Source organism: Daucus carota, chromosome 3 (assembly GCF_001625215.2).
Source record: "Daucus carota subsp. sativus chromosome 3, DH1 v3.0, whole genome shotgun sequence".
Lineage (NCBI taxonomy): Eukaryota > Viridiplantae > Streptophyta > Magnoliopsida > Apiales > Apiaceae > Daucus > Daucus carota.
The window spans coordinates 16,464,702-16,485,928 of record NC_030383.2 but is presented as its reverse complement, the minus strand read 5'-3'; the positions used below and the strand labels follow the sequence as shown (position 1 = coordinate 16,485,928).

Here is a 21,227-nt window from a genome sequence, read left to right as displayed (position 1 = left end):
GCACAATTATTGAGATTGACGTTGTGTCTCATCATACTAAGAGAAATATATATATATATATATATATATATATATATATATATATATATATATATATATATATATATATATATATATATATATATATATATATATATATATTCAAGCATGCTTTCGAGTGTCTCAAACCTATGGTTGATGGTTGGTAATATGCTTGACCGGTGATTAATTTCAATTGACGATACCTTCCTGAAGGGAATATATAATGGAAAGTTACTTGTTACTATGAGAGTTGACTCAAACTATCATCAATATCCCATTTGTTTTTGTTTTGGCTTGGTGTATGAGGAGTCCTACAATTATTGGTCTTGGTTTCTAAGCCTTCTCTGTAAACATGTATACCGAGATAAATTGGGTATGTACATAATCTTTGACCGTGCAACAGATCTTCTTGCAATAACGAGACGTGACCATAATGGGTTTCACCCCTATACGGTGCTCACAGATCTTCTAGTAGTGACATCATGTAAAAGTGACTTCTCAAAACTCCATCCTGACAATAAGTTAAAGTTCTGATGTGGCTAACAAGTAAAATCGAGTGCTCTGTAATTCAATCACTCAAATCAAGCAAGCAAACTTAGGCACAAAATATTACAAGTTTTACTTAATTATATATTTATTATTTACACTATCATTGACACAAGTATGGTACCTTCTTGTGAATATCGTAAACATCAAGATGTCGCTAATCAAGTCTTTTAACAATAGTCACAAAAGCATTTCATATCATTAACAACCCTTCTCGATGAACTTGCATAAATCTTGGAAAATGTCATTCAAAATATAGTAAATTCATAAGTAATTAAACTAAGATAAATACACCAAGATAACTATGAAATGTTTGAATTGCATGTTATAATTTATGTAGAAACAATTCTAACTGTTGTAGTTGATTTTAAAATTTCTAGCCGCTTAAAAGTTGGTAAAATAATATAAATATCATGCCAGTTCGCTTGTACAAATGATGGACAAAAGATATTGAAATTTCTCTATTATATTTGCTCGTATCAAAGATGAACACATATACTCTCTTCTTTTGGCCAATATGTGTGGCACAGATAATGAAATAATTTTCATTCCTTTCCAACTGCACTGTTATGCTACTAGGATTTCCTCTTTCGTTGGTACATATTTTGTCTATTTATTCTTTATTGTGTTAAAAAATGGACGAAATTTATCATCATCGATCTCAATATTATACATAGAAATTAGATTTAATTGTAAATATCATTGATTTTGTCTACCAAACACAAAAAAATAAATAAATTATACTCATATACTAAATGTTGGAATTAGGTATATATGTAGAAAGTGTAACATTCCTTCAGCAGAGATAATTATTTATATTTAGAAAAATTAGACACTTTCATGATTATTTTAACATGAATGAGTAAGTAATTTCGGAAAATCAAGTTAAGTTAAATCAAATATCAATATTTTAAAATCATGTTTTATATATCCCGCTCCGTCAATCAAAAGTGATATGACTAATTTCTTTTCAGGTAACGTGATAATTACATATTTAGAACATCTTCGACCTACTAAAAAACTTAGTTTAACATAGATAAAAATAATACAGATAAAAATTATAAACAGTAAGAAGTTTTAAATTTAGTAAATTACGTAATTTTAGTTATATTTATCAAATTTTTAGAAAAAAATTCTATATCACCTATTATTAAAAATATTCAATTTAAAATAAATTAAAACAATTAAAATATATTATTTTTAGAATAATCTCACAGAAAACTTCAATAGGTTAATAATTTATTCATAATAATCTTGTACAAGAATTATATTGGAGTACAAGAATAATGAAATTGTTGTTAACGTGAAAGGGGGTTGGCGCCAGAGTCACCAAAGAAGAGAGGACGCGACGTGGTGGATCTTCAACTTCTTACATTATCTTCATCATCTTCACTCCCCCATCCCATATTCCCATGTAACTATTCTCTCTCTCTCTCTCTCCCCATGTCGAAGCTCCTCTCAGCAACATCTCTCTTCTCTCTCTCTCAACCCATGTCGAAGCTCCTCTCAGCCACATCTCTCTCCTCATTTCCCAAACAAGTCCGCCCCTTTTCTCTCCCCCTAAAACCCCTCTTCACTCCCCCCACCAAAACCCCCTTTATTGTTCGTGCCCTCAACTCATCCCCCGACACCAAAACAACCAACAACGATGATGTATCGAATAACGGAACTCCTATATCATCATCAGTCGAGGACGATACTAAAATAAATAAGAAGATTGATTATCCAACTGGGGAGTTTGAGTATAAGGAGCCAAGTGGCTGGATGAGCTTTGTTGTCAAGCTGAGGATGTTGATTGCTTTGCCTTGGCAGCGTGTTAAGAAGGGAAGTGTCTTGACTATGAAACTCCGTGGTCAGGTATCTAATAAGAAATCTTGATTCAATTTCGGTTGCGATTGGCTTGTCTCATTGCAAAATTTGTTAATTAGTTCAAATAAACTAAATTAGTACAAGGATAAATTTTATTTAGGCATTTGGTTTTGATCGAATTGTACCCTGTTGAGTGAGAAAAGTAGCAAGATTTTTTAAGCATTTGGTTGGTGCTGATTTATTTTTTTTAGTTATGACAGAAGTCACAGAACTACTTACCTGACAAGTTTATATCTTTGCTTATGCATTTTTAAGTAATTTAGTATTTGGGATTGGATTAATTTTTATGTACATTTTACAAGTGTACAACTTTTATGTGTACAGATAACTGATCAGCTGAAGAGCAGGTTTGCATCGGGATTATCATTACCGCAAATTTGTGAAAACTTTACGAAGGCAGCCTATGATCCTCGTGTAGCTGGTATTTATCTGCATATTGAACCATTGGATTGTGGATGGGGTAAAATTGAAGAAATTCGTCGACATATTTTGAATTTTAAAAAATCAGGTACAGTTACTCTAATGGGCTTCTTGTTTAAGCACATTTATAAATAGGGTTAAATATCAAGTAGGTGACTCATTACAGCCCGATGACTCAAGTTGGTCACCGGTTGAAAAAGTGACTCACTGTGATCACTCACTTATTTAAAACGCACACTCCGTCAAAGTCAATTATAAATCTAACGGTCCACCATGCTGACATGGCTCAAACAATTAGCTGGCGCTTATGTGGAGTCTTTCTTTCAAACTAACCGTTATGTTTACAGAGTATATATATACAAACATGAGAGGTTTAGGGTTCTTGATTTTGAACATCCAAATCTTATGTGCTTTCATTGTCACTCTAATTGTTTTCGTACATAGTCTCTAAACTATCTCTTATTCGAAAGCCCCATGTCAATGAGCTCCGGAAGATCGTCTCGAGTTTCAGCCAGCAACTATATTTGTGATTGCGGGAAGAAGGCAAAGATGTACACCTCCTGGTCTTTGAAAAATCCCGGACGAAGGTTTTATACTTATTGCCAATCTCAGGTAGGTTTGGTTTATTGATTGCAAGCAATGAAGTAGTGATGTATTTTTTGCTTGGTTTTAAAATTTATTCGATTCGATATAGGATAGTAGATGTGATTACTTTGAATGGTTCGATGCTGAGACTGAAGGAAGGCATAAGTTCATCACTAGGATACTCATCCTCATCATACTCATCCCCCGAACTCTCTGAACTAGCATCTTTAATTTGTTTCCTCTCCTTTCTAGCAACTACAAGCTCCTCATCAGTTTCTTCCTCACTGTTGTATTCATACAGGGGGTCATCACTATCATCCTCACTACACACATCTTTCTCTGTCCCCTCAACACCAACACTCATCTTCAATTTATCAACAAAAGTCACACTCTTGGGAGGGTCAGTGGAATGAGCAAACCTCTTTTTATGATCCACAAACAAATTGATTCTTTTATAAGGCAAAGACACCTCAATCATGTTACTAAGGGAATCATCATCATACACTAGTCTAATGCCCCTCCTAAAGCTATGCCCATCAGTTTGAAAATAAACGAAATCTGTCCTGCTATATTTGTATTTCATCGAATAGCTTTGGATGGTTAGCATCGTAAGCTTCTTTGTGTCTACATTTTCCATAATATCTACTTTCCCCCCAACATAATTAGCATTCCCTTTAAAAGTTTCAGAGGTAAAGTCCCCGTGATGATGCAGATGGATTAAAACCCTAGAATCCATATCCTATATACAAAAGATAACGATTACACATACAAATGATATAGAGACAACACATAAATGACAAAATACACAAAAATGATCAACCCATTGTGCATGACTACAAAACCCTAATGGTAACTACTTGCGTATACACACAAAGATGACTTACAGATGATAGTAGCTTATAGGGCGTCCACGTTCTTGCCAGGAAGACCTTCAATCGATCGGAAAATGTTCGTCGCTGCGATTAGGGTTCGTCTTCTTCACTTCCCTTCCCGCCTCTTCGTTGCTGAATGTGTGTGTATACACTGGGTTTAGGTTTTAAAACGTTGCTTTTCTTCTTTTCCCTTTTTTATTTTTTTAAAATCCAGTCAGCGCCAAATGGAGCCGAGTAGGCTAACACGTCACCCACTAACGGGGATTATAACGTTTTACGTTAACTTTGACTGATTTTATAATTGACTTTGACGGAGTGTGCGTTTTAAATAAGTGAGTGATCACAGTGAGTCACTTTTTCAACCAGTGACCAACTTGAGTCATCGGGCTGTAATGAGTCACCTACTTGATATTTAACCCTTTATAAATACAAAGTCATTTATACTTCATCTGGTAAATGTCATACAGAGGAATGGAATGAAATTCTTTTCTACCTTATGGGTACATATATAAGATCTTTATTCCCTCCTCTCTATTACTAGCGATTGGTTCACTTTTCTTAGAGAACTCATCATTGAAATCTTGCACTCAGTTTCTTACACTCTGATATCTTACAAGTTACATCCTTTATTTTTCTTCACAATTTTTTCTTTCGATTCCAGTTTTTCTACCAAAAGGAGCATTAGTGTCAGCGTATATATACTGATCTGTCGATAGGAGATGAAATGCACATTAGTATAAAATATGAGTATGATCCGTCATACTAAACTGGGTCTTGCAGCAATTTAGTCTTCTAATGGAATCTAAGGCCTTTTCACAACCTTTTATGCAGAGAAAGGTCTGAAGGCCTGAACAACATGTTTCTATTCTGTGTTATCCTTTCAATTTTGTGCTATGAATTTGTGATAAAATTATGCACAACTGATCTATTGGTTGCAACACTCAGTCATGATGTCTATTTTATCAAGACTGTATAAATTTAATGTGTTAAGATTTCATGCCGAGTCCCCAAATCTCTGTCCATTTCAGATCCATTTCATCTCCAAAGAATCTGTTGCATGCATGGATCGATCAGTGTATACTTTTTTTTTTTTATTAGTTCAAGTTCTTAGAATGCAATGTATACAAGTCAGCAGCACTGTCTCTTTCATGTCAAAGCATATTGCTTGTGATGGTTGTTGATGTTATTATTACTATTAGTTATGCTAATAAGATTTTTAGGCTTTTTTTTCATGATCGAAGATAATCGATTTCAAAATTTTTTTATGTTTGTTGAATTTTTCTCTGCTTGTAGGAAAGTTCATTTTGTGCTATGTCCCCGCCTGTGGAGAAAAAGAGTATTACCTTGGATGTTCTTGTGAGGAACTATATGCCCCTCCAAGTGCCTACTTTTCTTTATACGGTTTGAGTGTTCAAGCACAATTTCTTGGAGGTGAGCAGATATCTCTTCTTTTTGTTTGAGGCTTATATGAAATTTAGGAAGATATCATAGTGTTGTACAAAAAGTTTGTTGCAGAAAGATAAGTTCCACTAGCAAGTTATTTGGTAAATCTATACTATGGCTATAAGTAGTATCATATTTAGATTCTAGGTATGTTGGCTTCTAGTATGCTACCTTGGCTTCTAAACATGCTACACCTACTATTTCTTATACAATTTTGACAATTGTACCAGTACCTTCTTAAAACTTATTATAAAAATTATACAATTCCGACTATTGTACCAGTGCCTTTTCTTAAACTTATACAATTTCGACAAGTATACCAGTACCATTATTCAGTAATCATAGATCTTTATATATTATTGTGTAATACCTATATTTTGCTTTATTATACTAAGATAGTAAGGGGCATTTGTGCTTACACACACAATTATGCTCAATAAATTCAATTTTCCAAGTTCAATGCCCTAACGAAGATTTAGTAAAAAATACAATACTTATAGGTCTTCCTACCAATTTTATGTAGCACTTCTAGAACAATGCATCTATTTATTAAAACAGTTCAGCCAATAGGTTTGTATGAAATTTTCAAGTTTAATTTCATGCAAATGATCCTGATGTAGGCTAAGCTTATGCAGATTCTTGCTAAAATGCATTGCCTGCAGGTGGAAGCCTTTACTCTCAAGTATACTAGACCCATTAATTTAAAATTTTGGGACACTTGCACTCGGAGAAAGATAAAAAGTTCTGTTTCTATAAAATAATTTATCCAATTAATATCTTTCTCTGCAATAGACTCAATGTTGAATGCGCAACTATGTTATATTGCAAATGCATGGGCCTAAAAAAATTAAAGCTCATGATTCCTTTTTAACTGCAGCGGAGTGCCATCAAACTTTTTTTTGCAGGTGTTCTCGAAAAAGTTGGGATTGAGCCACAAGTGCAGAGGATTGGTAAATATAAGAGTGCTGGTGATCAACTTACACGAAAAAGTATTTCAGAACCAAATCGTGAGATGCTAACTGCATTGCTTGATAATATTAATGGGCATTGGTTAGACAAAGTTTCTCGCATGAAAGGTGAACTTGGTACTTATAGTCATTTTATATTATGTTTATAGTATTGTAATTGACAATGTAATTTGTTCTGCAGGGAAGACACGAGAAGAAATTGAGAATTTCATTAGTGAAGGAGTTTACCAAATTGATAGGCTAAAAGAAGACGGCTGGATAACGGATATAAAATATGATGATGAGGTATGATCAGGCTCTTAATAGTTGCTGAAATGCTATTTCTCTGTTCAAATAATCTTATGAAGATCGTTTAGATTTTAACATTATTTTGGCATTCACACTCTCCTTGACTACTTTTTCGATATGTTTCGTTTCCTCCATGTCTTTTTTGGTGCATTAGAACTCTAGAATAACTGAATAAGTAGGTAGCTCAGGCAAGTGCATTTACAGGCTCCGTTAACTATGCTCATAATCCAAACGGATACATTTCCTTTCCTTATCTTCAACTTTATATGGGCTACCTCTGTTGAATAGATATCATTTTGTCCTGTCCCTTGTGTGCTTCTTTGTTCTCTCTTCAATCATAATAATTCCTTTTTAAATAATACTGTTTTCTTCATTTTTTGGTATCAATTTTAATTCTAGTTCCAAGTTATTATCTCTACCCAGCTCTAAGAACTACAGTAATAAATTTCCTTTGCTCACTTCTCACATCTAATTCTAACACGCAATAACCTCTACATGAGTACATGAATAAGTATTTGTCTTAGATTTCTTGATAGTAATGCCAAATATTTTCAGGTTACCTCGATGCTGAAAGAGAAATTGGGACTTAAGGAGGATAAAAAACTCCCGACAGTTGATTACAGGTCTTCTAGCATTCTTATTACTTCTTGTGTTCAGCGAGCAAGCATGTTTGTATTTGTTTTCCTCTTTTATTTTGTTTTTCGGATTCACTATTAGTTTCTAGCCTTTACACTGAAAATGTATCACGGTGCTTCTTTTAGTTTGTCACAATTAATGTTCTCCCAGACTGGCATATATAGTTTGTATTTCTCCTATCTGTCAAGACAATGCTTCCAATGCTTTTTTGATATTTAAGAAAAGAATGTGTATACCGCGTCTACTACTTCTTTGTCTGCAAGCAGATTAGGTCATAACCTGCACCAAATCTGTTTGTTGCTATTCCACTATTCTATTCTATAGCTGAAAGTTAATCTTTTGCTATATAAAATGTAAAGTCCAAGGTATGCAAGATTTTGGTGGTTTGAAAACTTTTATGGCCTTTGCGAAGTTGGACATAGATATTTGTGAAGACTTGATACTTTTAGCCCTGAAGATTAAAAGTTTTGTTCTGCCATCTTGTTAACTTTTCACTTCAGTAGGTCATGTGAATTTTGACTGGCTTCATTAATAAGTTGTATCTCTTGTATCACACTGTCTCTTATTGTTTGATACTTGTATCTATCTGTGAATCCCAACAACAGGAAGTATTCGAGAGTAAAAGGATGGACTCTTGGTTTATCAGGTGGGAAAGACCAGATTGCTATAATTAGAGCATCTGGAAGCATTAGTCGTGTTCGTGGTAGATTTAGTACACCTGGTTCAAGTATAGTTGCTGAGCAATTTATTGAGAAGATTCGTAGTGTTAAAGGTATATATCATGCTTCACTTGCCATAAGACAACTTCGTGATGTTCTATATCTTAATTTTGGATGAGGGCATAGCATCCCAGATTCCCAGCTGTAGTTGCAACCTTTCTTGTTAGAGGATACCATATCTCAGATGGTCTATGTATTACATTGAATGTGTACATTCAGTTATCCTATTAGGCTTGCAATTTCCTGTCATTATCCGTGATTAAGACATTGAACTATAGTTAAGCCGCTATTTTGCATTTCTTCTCTCTCTATATATATATTAGGTCTAGATGTTTTTTCTTGTGCCGTCTGACAGATTTGGAGGGATTGATGACTTCTGCTTCATCAAATTTCGAAGTACAAGTGCTTTTTTGTCTGTGGATCTGTTAAATTAGTGTTTTCCTGCTGTTCATTTTTTAAACTTTGGGTGGATTTCCTTTTGCTATTTGCAATGTAGGTCCACAGATTTTTCCAATAATATTGTTCTATTATAAAAAGATAAAAAGCTATGTAAGAATTTTAGTTCAGATTATTCACCATAAATTGAGATTATTGCTAGATTTGTTGCTTTTATAAACATTTAGGTTTGATTTCTACTCCTAGAAATTAGCAACTCATGCTTCACGCACTTTAACATATACAAATAAAACAACTACATTTAAAGACTGCCATCTGCTTCTAGATATATAGCTGTTTAGTACATTATCTGTTAATGTAAATGTCAGTTAGGGTTTAAGTTTCAATGCCAGATGCCTATTCATATTATAAATTTCATGCATCGACTCGGCAAGTAATATAGTTGGACTATTGTGAAAAATATGGAACACAGAAAATGTTCCTTTTTTGTGCTAATCATTTGGTCCTGTTCAACTTGATCATTTGATTCTGTACTTCTTGATCATTGAGCCCTTTTTTTTCTTGTGTGAAAAAGCAGAGTCCAAAAGGTACAAGGCTGTCATTATCCGGATTGATAGTCCGGGAGGTGATGCTCTGGCTTCTGACCTGTAAGTAAAATTTATGATTGCTCTTCCTTATTTAGGTTACTTTTCTGTGATACTTTTATTCAATCTTCTGCATATGAAATTAGACTGATACTTGTGCACAAAATTACGCAATGTTTTAGCAATTTATGGTCCTCCATTTAAAAAAAATAGTTATTTGTCATTTAAAAGGAGATTCTTGCTCTTTTGGTTTTGGGTTAAAATCTCATGTTATAGTTTAAATGAGTTTGGACTATCTTATTAATACCTTAGAGAGTTTAATGATTTAGAGCCTGTTTGTCTGGGCTTAAAGCCCGGACTTTAAACTGGAAAATGTATGTTTGTATAATAAGTCAGAAGCCAGCTTAAAGTCATAAATAAGCCAAAAACTGACTTAAAGCTAGAAGTTAGTTTGAGCCTTTGAGGTACTTTTTTCAGTGACTTAATTTTTAAAATTTTTTTTTTTGATAAAAATTACCCATATAACATAAGTTATCCATAAAATCACTTTTATTTTTATTATTTTATTTTTAATAACTCACAAGTCATTAATAAGTCAGAATTACCCAAACAGATATTTTAAATTCCGAGCTTATCACATAAGTCATAAGTCATTAGCTTAGCCAACGGGCTCTTACTGACAGCCGCCAGGAGCTCTAATTTTATTTGCATTTGTTTTTCCTGTTACACGTTATGAAATTTGCAGCTGTTTTTAGCTTTACTTAAACATTAAATATCTAACTGATAGGTATATAATGGCGACTCTAGTTTCTTTGAATATCTGTTCCCTGTCATCATATCTTCAAAGTTCAGGATTGTCCTAAACTCTCTCTGATATTGCTTTAGTATGTAGTAACATATTATATTTCACATTTTAAGAATACATTCTATAAGATACTATCTTATTTGAGATACTGTCTTAAAGATGGGGTAGATGAATCCTATTTGAAATATTTATGTTCCTGTGATGTACAAAATTATCTTATTCAAGCTTACTCTTTCTTGAATTTTCTTTCCTCTAATATGTTTTCTGTAGATATCATGTTTTTCTGTTAGTCTTTATTTGCAAGTCTAGGACATTAATAAGTTAAACTGGAGCAAACCCCAAAAAAGTTGGCCTAGTGGGTGTCAAGCGTATAAAGAACATAAAGAGATAAAGTTATGGGTTTGATTCTGTGATTGAAAAAAAAAATTCTTGAGGGCACCTACTTGTGCGCAAATACTCGATTCATCTAGTGTAGGGTGGTCTCAGTTTGATTTGCAGGGCCGAGTCCCTTTTGATGGTTTATCACAAAAATTAAACATATGCAAGAACTAGAGTGGAGATGTGTAATAATTACATTTGGTGTTGTATACTCTGCAGAATGTGGAGGGAAATAAGACTTCTTGCTGCCTCTAAACCAGTAGTTGCATCAATGGCTGATGTTGCAGCTAGTGGAGGATACTATATGGCAATGGCAGCAGGTGCTATAGTTTCTGAGAATCTTACCTTGACAGGTTCAATTGGGGTTGTCACAGGTAAGCCACAATTATTATTGTAGAAAGGTTCTAGCTTTACTAAAGAAGTAATTAGTAAATAGTTGTAAATGTTACATTTTTGGCTGGTAAGACTGTTAGACATTTGGATTGAGAGATAAATTTTCAGTTAGCTGGAATAAGTAACTTTTTCTTTTTTGCTGTAGTTCCACGTAGAGCCTGTTTGGATAGGAGGATAATCTCTTAAAAGCCTTAATAAGTATTTGAACTTATAACCATGTTTGTTACACATGAAAACTACTAAATGTTATCTCTGACTCTCCTAAAAGGTGAAAAACAAAAAACAACTGGAGTTTGGAGAGATACTTATTCTTTAGCCTCTTATAAACTATGGAACTCGAAGACTAATATAAGTGATATTTATCTGAGTTTATCAAAACACCTATATAGGGTGATCCTGTACATCTGAGTTTATTCAAACACCTAAACAACGTACTCATCTGACTATATTTTGTAACGACTGAATCGAATATCTACTGCAAACTCTCCAAATAATGGTATTTTTATGGACTACTAAGGTTGTATAGCAAACTCGCTTTTTGTGCCTTTTGTAGCTTTGCAACAATGATTTTCAATGTTTTCTTGCAGGAAAGTTTAATTTGGGGAAACTATACGAGAGAATAGGCTTCAACAAGGATATTATATCACGGGGAAGATATGCGGAGCTTACTGCAGCTGATCAGAGACCATTCAGGTAGAGAGCTGTCATTAATCTCAACAAACATTTGCCAACTCTAATAGGAAATGAAAATGAAAATGAAAATATTAGCAAAAAAATGAAGTATCGATAATACATAATATATAGATAATAAAAGTGATGCTAGAATTGAGGATTCATCGAATATTCCTTCCTCCATCTGTAGCTTTATTGGTCAACATGGGGTTACTGAGACAATTAGGCCTTTGCTTGGTTCAACTCATTTCAAGTACTAATTTATTTGTCCAGGTCAATGATATAAACCCAACAGCTCAAAACCGAAATTATTTATATAAATAGCAGTAATAATGTTGCTATGGTTTATCTGATCTGATTTTGAATAATTACATTGTCTTGAATTTTTATGTGTATAATACTATGCAAATTGTCCTTTGATATATAATTTGGACACAAAACAAAATGTCTGATATATTGAAATTGTGTCGTTCGTATTGTGCATAATGTTTGTATTAACTCTGTAAAATGAAACTGTAAATGTGGATTAATCTTAGATATCTGTTTATCTTGATTAGCAGACATAATGGTTTTTTTGATTATCAGGCCCAGCTACCTTCAATATTCTTTAAGAAATCACTTAAGACAAGACTACTAAATTTGTCAATATTCGCACCGTTAATAATGTTTTCTTAAGTTGTTAAAATTTAACATCCATTCAGTGGCTTTCCCATACACCTAAAATGTTCCGAGTAGTTAGTCATAACATGGTATCAGAACTTGGTGAAGGAGAGGTCTTGGGCTAGAATTCTCCTACCCCTAGTATCCTTGCAAGTTAATCAGAACGCAATTGTTAAGCTTCCTAGTGGGTTTGTGCCCCTTAGTGGGTTGTGCAGTTGAGAAGTAATCATATTTTTGCTTGCAGACCAGATGAAGAAGAACTTTTTGCTAAGTCTGCTCAAAATGCATATTCACAATTTAGAGACAAAGCAGCCTTTTCAAGATCAATGACAGTACGGTAGTGAATGAGTATACGCATCGAAATTTAGTAAATCTTATCAGCCATTGAGTTCCAAACTTTTGTGGCAGGTAGATCAAATGGAGGAGGTTGCACAAGGTAGAGTGTGGACCGGGAATGATGCCGCTTCACGAGGGTTAGTTGATGCTATTGGTGGACTCTCTCGAGCTGTTGCTATTGCAAAGAAGAAAGCAGATATACCTGAGGACAAACAGGTTGGTAATTATTAGACTTTTAAGTGTCATAAATTTGGTCTGCATATTCCCGCAGGTTTGGCATAACCTTATTTTGATTTTTTAACCCCAAGTTATAGAAAATGGTAAACCACTTCCCAATGTAGTTGCCTCCATTGGTATGGAATATGGATCTTTAACCTATGGTTGAATAAGCTCCTTTACAACAAGCCTCTACCACTTGGCCATTTCTTTTTTGGATGGCTATTGGCTTACTTCTGCTCTATATTTTGCATGGAAGTGAAGTTATATTGTCATCATTGTTGTTATATATATTAGTAAATTATGAAGACCTGTGTGTCAGATGATTAAAAAGATGCAAGAACTGAAGTAACATGCCTGATATGTCACGTGCTGCAAATTTTTAAAAGATCAATACAAGGGTGAAAACTGAGAATTTGCTACTTTCAAATCTTCATTATTCCTTATGGTGAAATACAAAAAATGTTTCATTGTGATACAAAAAAAAATACAAGTTTGGAATCCAAAGGGCAGAAACAATGTAATGAGCCTTGAGTAATGTTAGTAGTAATCAGACTGTTCCAGATCTGATATACATCTTGTATGTATGTATGTATGTATATGTGTGTGTGTGTGTGTGTGTGTGTGTGTGTGTGTGCAATATTTCAAACTTCAAACTAACTTATAAAAAAGAAAATGCCTCCAAAATTGTTGGAAAATTGCAATCTATGTAATCTGCCGAACATGAAACTATTAATAAGACTCTGTCTTGAACTTCTCCAGGTTACTCTTGTTGAGCTGTCAAGACCCTCGTCGACCCTACCTGAACTTTTGAGTGGCATAGGAAGTTCTATAGTTGGAGTAGACCAGACATTAAGAGAATTACTACAAGGTTTGGCATCTGCAGATGGAGTTCAAGCCCGAATGGATGGAATCATGTTTCAGGGATCCGAAAACACTTCACATGGCAACGCTTTCATGAGTCTTATTAAAGACTACCTAAGCTCTATATGATCCGAAGCTATCATTTTGTACAAAGTTCATGATTCCAGCTTTCTTTAATGGCACTATTTGAGGACTGGGTATCTCCACAAATGACTAGCAGAGTTTCTTATCACCAAAATAGACAGAAACAGAAATAAGACAGGCGCCTGAATTCAGGTAAGATTATGCTCATTCGCTTGAGGTACTCATTCTTCCAAGGTACTTAATGTACCAAGTTAGATATATATACAAGGTAACAAAGATGCATTAGGATTTATCTATCAAGGAAAAGGTGAAGGGGATGGACATGTTTTTTGCGATTGTATATGCAATCTTGACCCACTTCTCAGCATCCATGTAAACAACAAAGAAATCTATAGTGATTTATATATGTTTTAAGGTTAAGTTCCCCCACCCCCAGTCCTGCTGGATGTTGAAATTTTGAATTTTGTTTAAACTTCATATATCGTATTACTGAACTCCATATCTGTTATCACTGTCATTCTCTGTGTTCTTTTCAAAATATAGATTTTATACCTCCATTTGCTCTCTGCCAAAACAAGACAAGAAAGATACATTAATTTCTCTTTCAGATTGACATATGAATCAAATTAAAGCTAGAGCTACCTAGTTAGACCTACACTCTTCATCCCTTTTTAATTTTTGTTGCTTGGTAACCTTTTCTGGCCATTGGATTTCATTATTAAGCTTAAATGCTGGTCAATTTTTGGGTAGCTAGTTCTTTTAATCTGTTTTTAGGCAGGCATGAAGAGTTTTGCCCTTTTTGTTACATATTTCATATCATCAATAGGCCAAATGCATGATAGTAAACTGTCATCCCAACTAAGTTTGAGTATTGAACTCTCCGATTACCTTGCACAACGGTACGCATTCGAGGTTATACCTGCAGAAGAAGTTAGACTTAATGCAGAATTGAGTGTTCAGCAAACTGTGATGTGAATATGTATAGTAGAAGGTACATATCAAATATTTACTAGAGCATTGTTTCATTTAATACACAATTAACTAGCTAGAAAACAGCCTTGGGTGGTTAACTTTAGCTATATTATACGGAAGATTGGGGCTGCTGTACATCATCAAGGAGATTGAAATAAAACCGTTCATCTTCCTAGTGAATGTTGTTGATGTACCTAGTGAATGTTATGGATTGATTCATTAGTCGAGTCGAGTCTCTTTGGAGTGCAGCTACGAGTCTGATAGTCGTCGGATTTCGTCTGTTTATTACTCGATGGATGATGCCGTCGGTTAGTAAAGATGGCAAACGGAAATGGCTAACAGAGAGATGACATAGACTGTCCAGCTAACGCACTTGATATACATAGGAAACGGAATTGAAATGGCGATGAAGAAGGCCGTGGCAGCAAAGAAGACCGACAAATGCTCCAAAACATGTATCAAAACTACAAATCTCGAGGCATCAATGGATGTTGCAACAAAAAGAGCAGCAAAGGCCAATGAAATGGCAAGAGCGAGCCAGCTGATGAGAGGAGAGCAAGGGCTCGGCCACTGAGCAGACTGTACTGCAATTTCAATCGACGCGGTGAAGCAGAAGGAGATGATCTGCCTAATCCAAAACCGCTGAATCTGTACAGGCGAGACTGCTGGCATCTGAGGGAAATTTAGGTTGAAGATAGATAGCTTCATTAGCAGAACTGAAATACATTGGGAGAGAGTTTTGGGACCATTGTTAATGTCCATCTTATCTATATGCTCTGATCTATTGCGATATTGATATAAATCCCAATGTTTCTGGAGAATTTACAAGAAAGATGATCACATCTTGTTTATATACTGATATATATACTTTTGCGCATGCCTGCTTGCCTAGTGCTTTGGCCACTAGAATTTCGTCGCAATTTCATCAAGTATAGAAGATACTACAGTTTCCTTTTTGGGATGTCCCATCCAATTCTTTACATTCCAAAACTTACCAAAAATAGTCAATGGGTCCCACCACTTCCCAATTTTTCCTCCCTTTTCACACTACTTTTACTCCCTTTTCACACTACTTTTACTCCACTATCTCTCTTTTATTCATTAAAAATTGACGGGTCCCACCACTTCACCCACTTTTCTTCCTCTTTTCCACTACTTTATACATATTTCTTAACCTCCGTGCCCAAACCAAACGTAAAGAATTGGCTGGGACGGAGGGAGTATATTATTTAGAATCATGTAGGGCATGAAACGAGTTGAATACCAGCAGCCAGATCAAAGAGAATATCAACTGTATTACTACGGGGTCGTTTGGCTTGCCTTAAAAGAAGTTGCTTATTGCTTAAAGTGAAGAAGTGGATTATAAGTGATAAGTGAGTCACGACTTATAATTTATTAAAGTGTTTGGGTGTTGTGGCTTATAAATTTGTATATGTTTGGATAATTTTATTTATAATTTATTTAATTGATTGTTAATGATTTGAATTTATAAATTAATAATACTTTTCAAAATATAAATCAACTTGTCTAGAGCAAAATTTATTATTATAAATTTTAGTCACAAATATATGATTTTATAAAATAATATTACAATATATCTTATAAACTTTCATGTAAGCATCAAATTCAAGTCCTAACCGGTGATTCAGTAAATTAGTAGAAATAAGCCCGGGGAGAAAAAGAAAAGCCAGGAAACCTGGCTTCTCAACTTCTGCTTATAAACCTCTAAATAAGCTCTGCTGCTTATTTGTCCAAACGCTCCTCAGAATATGGAAATCACTTCTCAGACAAGAAAAGCGCTTCTTTTGTGTATCCAAACACCCACTACGTTTGCCAAAATTTTGTCATCACCTTTTGTAAGAAAAATACTTGGTTCAAAATTTGTCACGGAAACCATGTCGATGTCTTAATATTTTTCGGGCGAACTCGATATTAATGATTCAAACTGTTTTGAACGTGTTCTAAAGTTGGTGATCAATCAGAATTAGTCGTTATTCAGACGGTTTCTATCTCGATTAATCGTTAGTCGGGTCTAAATTATTTTTCGAAAAAATCAAATTAATCAATCAAAAGTTGGTCAATTATAAACAAATTATAAACATACATTTTTTTAAAAAAATTGTTCTCTCTCTCCCCTCTCCCTCTCTCCCTCCCTCTCACACACCAGTTTCACATGAGTCATCTCAACTCAGTCATCTACATCGGCTCCAGCTTCTCCATCATCGTCGAGTATTCAATCAAAAGCTGAAACTCTTCGTTCTAATCAAGTTTTCAAATTCTTATATATACATATATCAATCGATTGGTTCTCATGCTTCTCATCCAGAAAAGCCTACTACAGTTAGATTTTTTTTACTCAAATAATTGATTAGTTTTTGTTTTTTGGTGTTTGTGATGACTGTGTCGGGTCTCGGGTCGTGTCGGTTAACGTTTAAATTTGTATGTAAATTTAGACTCCACCAATAAATTTTACCACATTAGTCGAGTATAGTTCTCTTTACAAAAATATTGACCACATGGTTATATGTTGCTTTTGGGAAAATGAGAAGCCTTCTTGTGAATCTTTTTGTTGCTAAATTAGGTTTGGATCGTTTCTTCATTTTGATGTATATCTTCTTGAGTTTGTGTTCGTTGAGGTGCATTCTTATTATTGAACTTGAGAAATATGGTTATTTGCTTGTGATGCCGGTATAATCTTTGTACGAATAATTTACGTTAAAATTTTTTGTTTTTCTTGTTCTTCATGACGAGTCTCAATATTGTTATATATATACTGTTCCTCGGCTTTTTTCAGATTAAGTTATTATGGATCATGAATTTTTTTAAAATTTTCATATCAATAGGTTATTTGGAAAGACTAAAAATTAGCATTATTTCTTTTATGCTAATAACGATATTTTAAGCAAAATTTTATTTAGATCTATATGTCTTAAATGTGTTTTTACCGCTTTTTAAATGTGGTGTAAGTCGGTCAACTATTTTTGAATGATATATGTTGTAATTAGTTAGTTCCTTAATTTAGAAATTGATTCCTTTTTATCAATTCTCTAAGATTCAAATTTTGAATTCTCTCGATAAATGTTGGTTAATTATATAAATATCATATAATTTCTTATTGTTCATAAATGAATTTTGATATACGCGGTCAAGTCTTATGACTTGTTTAGTGACTTTTAATAGTCTGAGTACCATTTTGGGGGCCATAATTGATGGTATGATTGTGCCTTTAAGAGGTATGTTGAGGTCATATTTGATGACTAGTATATATTAGTAAATTATTTTATTGATAATTATTTAAAGTATTATTCCTTGTATTCAATTGCACTTATCGCTTGTTAGCTCTATCTTATTTTTTTGTGCATATATAAATCTAAATATCAAATACTTTCTAGCGAGCTTATATTTATTACTTATGAAATATTTACTTTAATATATTAATAATTTAATGTCAGTATTTTGCAATTTAGTGGTTAAATATTAGTAATAATATATTTATATTATATTTTTATTAAAACGAGATTGATTTTTATTCCTGACAAATATATAAATTTTTTAGTTAATGTTATTATTGTTCTCATAAGAAAAGTTAGAATGATTTATGAATTTTTTCGCACTTGTGTGTCTAACCAAAGTTTCTCGCTTTGGTTAGACATTTAACTTTTTATAATTATCTCATATTTTTATAAGTTCAAATTTATTTTATTTAATAAGATGTTCTGTTTTTGTCAAGATTTATAGGTTATAATTGGAATTTTTTCCCTACTACATATACCTTTTATACTTAATTAAATTACTATTCTTATGTTTCTATTTGCTTGTTTTGATTTTCAGGATCATGGAAGAAGATTTTTTGGGTTTCTTATTCAGACTTTAAAGTCTTATTATCTAGACGTCCGGAGATACCTTCGTATCTTTCGGTTAGATGATAAACTTTGATGGATGAAACAAATCCGTGTTGCAGCTATTGTATCTATGATACAACTCATCTATGAGTATGTAGATCTTGACAAAAAAAAAATTATCTAAATAATCTCTGAACAGTGTCTTCGTGATTAAATCTGGTCCCCTTTTTTACCATCCGGTTTCGGCCGAGAAAACGATAGTCAGATGAGTGTGTTGAATTCCAAAAAGAAAAAAAGAGTTCCTATAAACTTATGAGCTGTATCTTCCATGTATATTGTAAAAGGCAGAGCATCTTTCAGGTATTTTCTAATGCAGCTTTTACGACAACCTATTCATTAGTCCATATAATAAAGATAATTATTGAACTTTTCAAATTGTATCTTGTTTTAAAGTTGACACATTTCACATCCAAACTTGTTTATTAATAAGCTGCAGAAACTTTGCACGTAAGAGCGCACCGATTTTAAGTAAATTACCCACAAATTCACGATTAGTTAATTATTTTTTGACCGATTTGGTAAATATTCATCAGCATTTGTAAAACTCTAATTATTCCTCCATTATTAAAGTGATGAAGACGGAATATCTATTAGTATGCTAGCTCGTCCATGTCATCATCGATTCATGGCCACAACTCACAAGATGACAAAGTATTTGAGAAGATGATTGAGATTTTGTGTTTACAAAGATAATTTCCACAAAAAAGGATTAAAAAATACAAAAGTGACTAATATATTATAAACCAAAGTCACTGATTTTTGAAAGACTTTCGCTCTTCAGTTTAACTCTTATGGTTACTTTTGACTTTTTTCATTCATCAGTATTCACTTCTTACCAAGAAATGACTGATGTTAACCAATGCTTCATAAATGGTTAATTGAAAAACGTATGAACCCAACTGTACTTTATTATTTAAATTTTAATTAATTATATAATATATTTTTTATTATTTTTTTACATCACATGCTAAATATTTTTCTATTTAGTTTTTTTCCCTACATTCATAATCATTGATTGTATTAAATTTTGATTCAAAATAGTAATCGTATATGTATGATAAAATTGATACCTTCGATCACTTGTCGATATGTCCGAGTGGTTAAGGAGACAGACTTGAAATCTGTTGGGTTCGCCCGCGCAGGTTCGATCCCTGCTGTCGACGAATTTTTGGAATTATATATGAATGAAAAGTCGTTGTCTGGCATTAAACTGGAGTTGAGCAGGGTGAAGGTGAGAATGGTCTTGAAGATGATTATCCAAAACACAGGTAGATATGGAATGAAGCTCAAATACTTTGTCATGGTGAAGACGACAAATACTTACGTCGTCTACAAATTATACAATGTCAAAGGTTGTTTGACAGTTGATAGGGAGATAATTTCTAGGAGCAACAAGTGATTTTCTCATTCTACAGCAAAGTTTTACTGTTGCAGAAACTTTTATGTCATGGATGTTTCTTGGCAATTTAAACTGTCTCAACATTAGTCCAAAACAAACATACTTGAGATGCCAAATCTGTGCAGTATTCATCATCATGTAACCTATCTTTCGGCGAGAAATGACTAAAAACTAAAGCAAAAGATAAACAATCATTTCTTTTTAGTTTAGAAACTACATGTATTGAAGAAAATAAGACCATGATCATTGATAAGAAAGGAAAGCATCTCATTTGGGAGTACTTAGATTTTGGAAAGAAGAAGCCATCAATCTTATCTCCATCATTTTCATCCACTATAATCTTAGCAATCAGCAACAGGAAACACCCAACACTCAATTCTCATCCACTATAATCTTAGCAATCACCAACAGGAAACACCCAGCCGTCAAGAACGCTATTTCCTTCAAGTCGCTACAAACACGACCAGCTGTAACTTCAGTACTAACATATGTCAAACAAATCATGATTAATGAGTCGGGTTGATGGAATTCAGAACCTCGATTCCATGCATTAGTGTTTGGGTTATTTGGTTGTATGGAATGAGAACCGCATTCCTTTTAGGTAATTCTGATTCCCGATTCTCATTCCCAATCTCAATCCAAACGCCCCCTGAAATCTTTGTTGACATATTGGGCTCATTTGTTTACTTCTTAATGCAGCTGAATAACTACATATCTGAGCGCTTCATCTTGTTCAGACTATTTGACAAATTTTTTCCCTGCGTTGAATCATTAATATAGAGCTGAATGGTACAGGATAAATATTCTAAATGAATCACTCAGCTGTTGTGCCACTACCTTAGCTTATCTTTTCGATAGTCAACAACTGGGTTAATATAATTTTAAAAAGGAAATTATATTCATTAATTTGATGCATATTAATAATCTTGTTTATCAAGATTTAATTATTTAAGAATAATATAATTAATGATGTTTATTATAAATTAATGTTAATTAACATAAATTATCAAATACGATATTATGAAATTTTAATGTAAATAATCATCGTGGACCCAAATTATAACAAAATTTGTTTTAGCAAAAACTTTAAAAATAATAATGATTATGATAGTATATTACATTTTTATTTGTCAAACAATATTATTCATTCAGAATTCAGATACCTCATTGATTCAGATTATTTAGATATATTAATCATT

At 33.4% G+C, this 21,227-nt stretch overlaps 1 protein-coding gene and 1 non-coding gene across 3 annotated transcripts; both read left to right on the top strand.

Annotated features, from left to right (window-relative positions):
- Window positions 1-1,859: 1,859 nt before the first annotated feature.
- Window positions 1,860-14,249, top strand: LOC108214838 (serine protease SPPA, chloroplastic). Of its 2 annotated transcripts, XM_017387051.2 has the most exons (13): window positions 1,861-2,424; window positions 2,761-2,944; window positions 5,607-5,744; window positions 6,662-6,832; window positions 6,906-7,009; window positions 7,568-7,635; window positions 8,254-8,420; window positions 9,341-9,410; window positions 10,750-10,904; window positions 11,511-11,616; window positions 12,500-12,587; window positions 12,664-12,807; window positions 13,570-14,249. In XM_017387051.2, exons 1-13 carry the CDS (start codon window positions 2,011-2,013, stop codon window positions 13,798-13,800), a joined length of 2,040 nt encoding a protein of 679 aa, XP_017242540.1. In that variant the 5' UTR covers window positions 1,861-2,010; the 3' UTR covers window positions 13,801-14,249. The 2 variants fall into 2 exon arrangements, with proteins under 2 accessions (XP_017242541.1, XP_017242540.1); XM_017387052.2 differs by lacking the exon at window positions 13,570-14,249 and having other exon boundaries at window positions 1,860-2,424; window positions 12,500-12,592; window positions 12,664-12,804.
- A 5,462-nt stretch (window positions 14,250-19,711) lies between these two features.
- On the top strand, window positions 19,712-19,792 carry TRNAS-UGA (transfer RNA serine (anticodon UGA)). Its single transcript has one exon. It is a non-coding gene; the product is annotated as a tRNA-Ser (tRNA).
- The last annotated feature ends 1,435 nt before the right edge of the window (window positions 19,793-21,227 follow it).

Coding starts and splice junctions, on each gene's coding strand:
- LOC108214838 (XM_017387051.2), top strand. CDS start 2,011: ATGTCGAAGCTCCTCTCAGCAACATCTCTCTTCTCTCTCTCTCAACCC. Junction 12,588..12,663: donor CCTTTTCAAGATCAATGACA/GTACGGTAGTGA, acceptor CTTTTGTGGCAG/GTAGATCAAATGGAGGAGGT. Junction 12,808..13,569: donor ATATACCTGAGGACAAACAG/GTTGGTAATTAT, acceptor GAACTTCTCCAG/GTTACTCTTGTTGAGCTGTC.